Source organism: Carcharodon carcharias, chromosome 27, assembly GCF_017639515.1.
Source record: "Carcharodon carcharias isolate sCarCar2 chromosome 27, sCarCar2.pri, whole genome shotgun sequence".
Taxonomy (NCBI): domain Eukaryota; kingdom Metazoa; phylum Chordata; class Chondrichthyes; order Lamniformes; family Lamnidae; genus Carcharodon; species Carcharodon carcharias.
In genome coordinates, this window is record NC_054493.1 from 12,135,676 (window position 1) to 12,144,000 (window position 8,325).

The 8,325-nt window shown below is 45.5% G+C and overlaps 1 protein-coding gene across 1 annotated transcript; it reads right to left on the reverse strand.

Annotated features, from left to right (window-relative positions):
• Positions 1 to 216: 216 nt before the first annotated feature.
• LOC121270236 (zinc finger protein 239-like) lies at positions 217 to 7,442 on the reverse strand. The gene is made up of 2 exons (XM_041175554.1): positions 7,371 to 7,442; positions 217 to 1,460 (listed from the first exon to the last, which is right to left on the reverse strand). Exon 2 carries the CDS (start codon positions 1,350 to 1,352, stop codon positions 315 to 317), a length of 1,038 nt encoding a protein of 345 aa, XP_041031488.1. The 5' UTR covers positions 1,353 to 1,460; positions 7,371 to 7,442; the 3' UTR covers positions 217 to 314.
• Between the last annotated feature and the right edge of the window lie 883 nt (positions 7,443 to 8,325).

Below are 8,325 nucleotides of genomic sequence, written 5' to 3' on the forward strand. Positions count from 1 at the left end.
GAAGCAGCAGAGGCAGCTGATTGGATTGTCTCAATCTTAGTGACAAGGAAGCTCCATGAGCTCCTCACACTTGTTGCTGGAGCTCTGGATGGATGAGACAGGGAAAGCAAGAGTTTTCAAAAGGACCTAACACGTTAGAGATATTAAAAAGATTCAACACATTTTGTTTAGCACAAAGCTGTTTTATTTGACTTTTATCCACAGTATTAATAACACAATAACTGGGCTAAAGTTTATTAACATCAGCAGAAACAGACCCCAATGAACAACGGTTCACCCCAAATATGATTAACAGAAAAATCCAATCATTATCGTTACTTGTGAACTCGTTGGTGTAGCAGCAGGTTGGATAACTGAGTGAACCTCTTCCCGCACTCAGAACAGGTGAACGGCTTCTCCCCAGTATGAATTCGCTGATGTGTCAGTAGGTGGGATGACTGACTGAACCCCTTCCCACATTCAGCACAGGTGAACGGCCTCTCCCCAGTGTGAGTGCGCTGGTGTGTCAGCAGGTGGGATGACCGAGTGAATCCCTTCCCACAGTCGGAGCAGGTGAACGGCCTCTCCCCAGTGTGAACTCGCTGGTGTTCCAGCAGAGTGGATGACCGAGTGAATCCCTTCCCACACTCGGAGCAGGTGAATGGCCTCTCTGCGGTGTGAACTCGCTGGTGTACAATCAGATCAGGTGATCGCCTAAACCCAGCCCCACAATGAGAGCACCTGAACGGCCTCTCGCCAGTGTGAAGACGTTGATGAAACATCAGTTCCCAGGAACTTTTAAAGCCCTTCCTGCAGTCTGGGCACTTAAAAGGTCTCTCCCCAGTGTGAATACGCTGGTGTGTCAGCAGGTGAGATGAGTGAGCAAATCCCTTCCCACAATTTGAGCAGATGAACGGTCGCTCCCCAGTGTGAATTCGCTGGTGTACAGTGAGGACAGATAATGTCTTGAACCCAGTTCCACAGTGAGAGCACCTGAACGGTCTCTCGTCAGAGTGAACACGTTGATGGCCAGTCAGTTCCCGGGGACTTTTATAGCACTTCCCGCAGTCTGGACATTTGAAAGGCCTCTCGTCAGTGTGAACTTGTTGATGTTGCAGCAGGGTTGATGAACAAGTGAATCCCTTCCCACACTCAGAGCAGGTGAACGGCCTCTCCCCAGTGTGAACTCGCTGATGATTTTCCAGCTCAGATGGGTAATTAAATCCCTTCCCACAGTCCCCACATTTCCACGGTTTCTCTCTGTTGAGACGGCATTTGTGTTCTGACAAGTCAGATGATTGGCTGAAGCCTCGTCCACACACAGAACACGTGTACGGTTTCTCCTCACTGTGAACAGTGCTTTCTCCTTCCATGTTCAAAATCCGATGGTATTCAGATTATGATAAATTAGGCAACTCTGTCAGATTTTGATGTGATGATTGATTTGAGTTTCCCGACTGCAAATCCTCCCCTTTAATACCCTGTGAAATTGAATTAAAACAGAAAAAAAGGAGTGAGAGAGAACCCACAAAAACATAAAGGCAAATTGTGAATATGGTAATTTGTGGGGCTGGCATTAGGAAGAAGTGACCATGAAAACTGCTGAATTGTTGTAAAAACCCAGCTGGATGACTAATGTCCTTCAAGAAAGGGAACCTGCCACCTGGTCTGGGCCTACACAAGACTAGATGGGAGAAGAGAGCAAGAGAGACAAGCAGTAGGGTGGGAGAGGCAAGGGGTGAAGAAGGGAGATTTTACATAACTACAACTCAACCAGAACTTTCAGAGAACCTCCCAAATTCTCAACCTCCATCACTTAGAGGGACAAGGACAGCAGGCATATGTGAAGACCATCATCTCCAAGTTCCCCTCCCAAGTCACATATTGTCCTGACTTCTCTGACATCCAGTACTGGATGAACAGAAATTTCCCTCATTTAAATATTGAGAAGACGAAAGCCATTGTCTTCAGTCCCCGCCACAAACTCCACTCCCTGACCACCAACTCCATCCCAGCCCTGGCAACTGTCTGAGACTGAATCAGACTGTTCACAACAATGGTGAAATATTTCACCCCAAACTGAGCTTCCAACCACATATCAGCTTCATCACCATTACTGAATGTTTTCAGCTCCGACTCTGCCCTGGTCCCAGCTCATCTGCTGCTTAAACTCTCATCCATTCCTTTGTTACCTCTAAACTTAACTATCCCAACACACTGCCAGCCTCCCACATTCAATCTCCCTGTAATCTTGAGGTCATCTGCTTCTGTGTGTTTACTCAGACCAAGTCTCATCCAGCCATCACCCTCGTACTCACTGATCTACAAAGGCTCTTGATTCATAAAACTCCTGTGAAGCAGCCTGAAAAGGTCTAATACATGAAAGGCACTGTACAAATACGAATTATTACTGTTGATTTTGGACAGATACCACTGTATCCTGTAACTTTATCTAACATCATTGTGGGAGCACATTCACCACATGGACTGCAGCGGTTCAAGAAGGTCAAACATCATCTTCTCCACAGGTAACTGGGGATGGGAAATATCTGCTGCTGGTCTTGTTAGTGAAAGTGCAGGGGAGTGGGACTAGCTGATTTGCTCTTGCAGAGAGCGAGCACAGGCAGGACGGGCTGAATAGCATCGGCCTGTATTGCAATCCTTCAGTGATTGTTTGACTCGATGAAAAAGTTCCTAAATTAGAGGCCAGGGACTATTTCTACAACCAATGCCTATCCTACAACAAATCGGCTTTTAATTGGTCCATCTGTGTTGCTAGGCTTGGTTCTGTGAGCAATGCCTGCAATAAAATAATAGCAAAATACTGCAGCTGCTAGAAATCTGAATTAAAAACAGCAAATGCTGGAAATACTGAGCAGGTCGGGTAGTATCTGTGGAGGGAGAAACAGCGTTAACGTTTCAGGGTGTGTGTAATGAATTACGGGTATTAAAGATGGTGCAGAATTTGGTGATCAATATAAGCTCAGAAGCGGAAGAGAAATGGACTGTAGTTCAGGAAAAACAATTCCTGACAATGAAAGATATCGTGGGAAGATAAAGCTGGGAAGCCAGCAGCACATGGTCAGGGGATGGGCAATGGTGGAAACCTCATTTAGACATAGTCGGCAGAAGGAACAGTAAAAACTAAACATAACTAAAATAAGCCCAATATTAGAGACAGAGGAAGTTAGACATTGGCAGAGAGGTGATCAGGGAGGGCAGAGTTGAAACAGAGCAATGGATGGGCATGGATTCAGATCCACAGTAAAGGAGGCACACCAGCCCCAGAGCCTTGGAACCAGAGCACAGCACTAAATGTACTAAATTGTAGATGAATATTCAAAAATACTCACCTCTGAAACAATTCCACTGTTTTCAATATTAAAATCTCCTGCTGGAGCCTGCAGCTGGAAAAATATCAGAAGCACTGGAGTGAGAGAAAAATCTCCCAGTTGTGGAAATACCCGGGAAGCAGGGTGATGTCACTGAGCAATTGTCAGTGTGTGATGACATCACAGACACGAACACAGAACATCTGGGTCTGTGCAAACCAGTGGTCACCACACATTATGAAGGATGTGAGGGCCCTTGAGAGGGTGCAGAGGAGATTTACCAGAATGGTTCCAGGGATGAGGAATATTAATTGGCAGGTTAGGTTGGAGAAACGGGGATTGTTCTCCTTGGAGCAACAGAGATTGAGGGGAGATTTGATCGGGGTGTACAAGTTTATGATAGGTTTAGATAAGGTAGGTTAAGAAAAGCTGTTCCCATCAGCTGATTGTAAAAGGATTACAGGACACAGATTTAAGATTTTGAGCAAGATGTACAGGAGAGATGTGAGGAAGAAATTTTACACAGTAATGACTTGGAACTCAATGCTTACACTCATAGGCTGATAATATCCAGGTCCTGATGAATCGGGTGATTCTTTCAGGTTTTGAAGTGACATTTGGTTTGAGTTTCCTGTCTGCTAATAGCTTTTAAAAGATGTTTACAAAAGCAATCACTGTCAGTCCAAGATTAAAATTTCCAAAGAGACAAACATTTCTCTTGATTTGAGTTTGCTATGTGTAAATCCTCCCCTTCTAACCCCCTGTAATAGGAGTTTCTACAATCCATTACTGTCAATCCAGGATAGAAATTCACACCCCTCTCTGCTCCTGCTTCCTTGCGCATGCACCCTGCTGCACATTTCTCCCTCATTGTTGTCGTCGGCAGTTTCTCGATTCGCAGATGACTTCTATTCAGGGTCGTGAGTTTCTGTCGTGGGTCTTCATGTGACTGAACAGACCTGCAGGTCTTTGGGCACATGGGGCAGGACGTCCTATGAGGTCGTGGGATCTGGAGAGCAGGATTTGCTTCCCTTTCCTGCCTTCTCTACTGTCATCAATAAGACATCTGGGTCTGTGCAAACCAGGGTAATGGAGGGTCAACTTACCAAGCGTGATGCAGCTTAATGGACAAGCATTAATGGAGGCACCATTCTGAACAATAGGTAACAAGCTAAAAGCAAAAAACTGCAGATGCTGGAAATCCAAAACAAAAATAAAAATACCTGGAAAAACTCAGCAAGTCTGAAAGCATCTGCGGAGAGGAAGACAGTTAACGTTTCGAATCCGTATGACTCTTCAACAGAACTAAGTAAAAATGGAAAAGAGGTGAAATATAAGCTGGTTTAAGAGGGGTGGAGGGTAGAGCTGGATAGAGGGCCAGTGATAGGTGGAGACAACTAAGAGATGTCATAGACAAAAGGACAAAGAGGTGTTGAAAGTGGTGATATCTAAGGAATGTGCTAATAAAGGGTAGAAAGCAGGACAAGCAAGGTACAGATAGCACTAGTGGGGGTGGGGTGAAGGAATCGAAATAGGCTAAAAGGTAGAGATAAAACAATGGATGGAAATACATTTAAAAATAATGGAAATAGGTGGGAAAAGAAAAATCTATATAAATTATTGGAAAAAAAAGGGGGATCGGAAAGGGGGTGGGGATGGAGGAGAGAGTTCATGATCTAAAATTGTTGAACTCAATCCAGAAGGTCAAGGACAGACATGTGGGCATGAGAGCAGGGTAGAGTGTTGAAATGGCAAGCGACAGGGAGGTCTGGGTCATGCTTGCGGACAGACTGAAGGTGTTCTGTAAAGCGGTCACTCAGTCTGCGTTTGGTCTCTCTAATGTAGAGGAAACTGCATTGGGAGCAACAAATGCAGTAGACTAAGTTGAGGGAAGTGCAAGTGAAATGCTGCTTCACTTGAAAGGAGTGTTTGGGCCCTTGGATGGTGAGGAGAGGGGAAGTAAAGGGGCAGATGTTGCACCTTCTGTGGTTGCATGGGAAGGTGCCGTGGGAGGGGGTTGAGGTGTAGGGGGTGATGGAGGAGTGGACCAGGGTGTCCCGGAGGGAACGATCCCTGTGGAATGCCGCCAGGGGGCGTGAAGGGAAGATGTGTTTGGTGGTGGCATCATGCTGGAGTTGGCGGAAATGGCGTAGGATGATCCTTTGAATGCGGAGGCTGGTGGGGTGAGAGGCCTGGATAGAGTGTACGAGGGGAAGATGTTTCCATTAGTAGGAGAGACTAAGTCCCAAGGGCACAGCCTCAGAGTAAAGGGAAGACCTTTTAAAACAGAGATGAGAAGAAACTTCTTTAACCAGAGAGTGGTGAATCTATGGAAGTCATTGCCACAGAAGGCTGTGGAGGCCAGGTCATTGAGTGTATTTAAAACTGAGATAGATAGGTTCTTGATTGGTAAGGGGATCAAAGGTTACGGGGAGAAGGTGTGAGAATGGGGTTGAGAAACTTATCAGCCATGATTGAATGGCGGAGCAGACTCGATGGGCCGAATGACCTAATTTCTGCTCATATGTCTTATGGTCTGATGGTCTTATGATAAGTGAGGACAAGGGGTCCCCATCATGCTTCTGGGAGGGAGAGGAAGGTATGAGGGCGGATGCGCGGGAGATGGGCCGGACACGGTTGAGGGCCCTGTCAACCACCGTGAGTGGAAAACCTCGGTTAAGGTTCCAGTGAAGCTCAACGCAAACTGGAGGAACAGCACCTCATCTTCCGACTAGGCACCTTACAGCCTTCTGGACTGAATATTGAGTTCAACAATTTTAGATCATGAACTCGCTCCTCCATCCCCAACCCCTTTGCGAGCCCCCATTTTTTTCCCAATAATTTATATATATTTTTCTTTTCCCTCCTATTTCCCTTATTTTTAAATGTATTTCCATCCATTGTTTTATCTCTACCTTTTAGCCTATTTTGATTCCTTCACCCCACCTCACCCCCATTAGGGCTATCTGTACCTTGACAAAAACAAAAATACCTGGAAAAACTCAGTAGGTCTGGCAGCATCTGTGGAGAGGAGCACAGTTAACGTTTCGAGTCCGCATGACTCTTCAACAGAACTAAGGAAAAATAGAAAAGGGGTGAAATATAAGCTGGTTTGTGGGGGTGTGGGACAAGAAGAGCTGGTTAGAGGGCTCGTGATAGGTGGAGATAACCAAAAGATGTCACAGACAAAGAGGTTTTAAGGTGGTGATATTATCGAAAGGAATGTGCTAATTAAGGGTAGAAAGCTGGACGAGCAAGTTACAGATAGCCCTAGTGGCATCTTTTGGTTATCTCCACTTGGCCCTCTATCCAGTTCTACCCTCCCCACTTAAACCAGCTTATATTTCACCCCTTTTCTATTTTTCCTTAGTTCTGTTGAGGAGTCATGCAGACTCGAAACGTTAACTGCTCCTCTGCAGATGCTGCCAGACCTGCTGAACTTTTCCAGGTATTTTTGTTTTTGTTTTGGATTTCCAGCATCTGCAGTTTTTTTTTTGCTTTTATCAGTACCTTGCTTGTCCTGCTTTCTACCCTTAATTAGCACATTTCTTAGATAATATCACCACCTTCAACACCTCTTGAGACTTTTCTCTATGACATCTTTTGGTTATCTCCACCTATCACTGGCCCTCTATCCAGCTCCACCTGTCCCACCCCTCCTTAAACCAGCTTATATTTCACCTTTTTTCTATTTTTACTTAGTTCTGTTGAAGAGTCATACAGACTCGAAATGTTAACTGTGTTCCTCTCCGCAGATGCTGCCAGACCTGCTGAGTTTTTCCAGGTATTTTTATTTTTAATAGGTAACTAGCTCCGCCCAGTTGTTACAAAGGTCGCCCCTTACAAAGATGGCGGTCGCACATTGCCCTGCTTCACATTGCCCCGTACAAAGATGGCGGCGGTTGACCTGGGCCCATCGCTTGAAGCTGCGGCCCAGTTCGGTGCAAACGGGGGGACGGGAAGTTCTTTTTAGGGCTTTGCGCTTACACATCATGTTTACAAAACCATCCCGCCCACCCGCCGATCCATCGCTCCCTTGGTTCGGCATCTCCCTCTTACCGATTGCGGATCTGACATAAAAGCTTCCCTCCGTCGCCATTATCGACACCGCACATGTTTCACAGCCCGGCCCCGCCCCTTATCCACTCCCATTGGTTGGAAGACCAGCCGCTCCGGCTCGGTCCTCCTGTCCTACCCCCTTTACTATTGGCCCGGACCTGCCGTCAATCACCCGGGCATTGTGACGGTTTCAAACGCTGAGAGTGGCCAAAGACGCAGCCTGACTTGATGATTCTTCTGCAGCATTTTCTGTTTGGGAATTAAAGCTAGAGATGGATGGTCAGTTCCCATCTGTCCGGGGGGATTTGCACTTACTTCCCTCGTGCAGTGATTATCACGTTTACTTTACATGAAGAAAGTCCCGGTTCAATTCAAGCTGGAAACTTTGTGAGTTACTGAGGAGGAATGAGCAGTGAGTTTAATTTCATGTAGAACAGGGTGATAGTTACTGTTGTCTCATTCCTTAAAAGTACCTTCACTTTTAAACAGATAACGATAAGTGAGAGAAAACTGATCCACAGTGACCAAAAAAATAAGATACTGCAGATGCTGGAAATCCGACCTCAAAACAGAAAATGTTGGAAACACTGAGCAGTGTTCACAGTGAATGTTTCACGTCGCTGGAGTTTTATCCAAACTGGAAGAATGATTTTATAGTTGACCAAAGGGGTAGAGAGGAAGAAAGAACAAACAACTTTATGATAGGTTGGAAGACAGGAGTGATTAAATGACATGGTGCAAGGCAAAACTATGTGATAATGAGACAAGTAAAGAAACTAATGGGTCAATTGAACAAATAAAAGTCATATCCAGAGGAGGTATAAATGGTAACAGCAGAATCATTACCAGCATCTACCGTCCGAAAAAATGGGAGTGTTAGTGGGAATGGGAATGAAAAAAATTGACTAGAGCTAAGGAACAAAAAGGGTGCAATTACATTGCTCGGTGTAGTCTA

What these genes read in the sequence shown, in the direction of transcription:
- LOC121270236 (XM_041175554.1), bottom strand. Translation starts at nt 1,352, where the DNA reads ATGGAAGGAGAAAGCACTGTTCACAGTGAGGAGAAACCGTACACGTGT.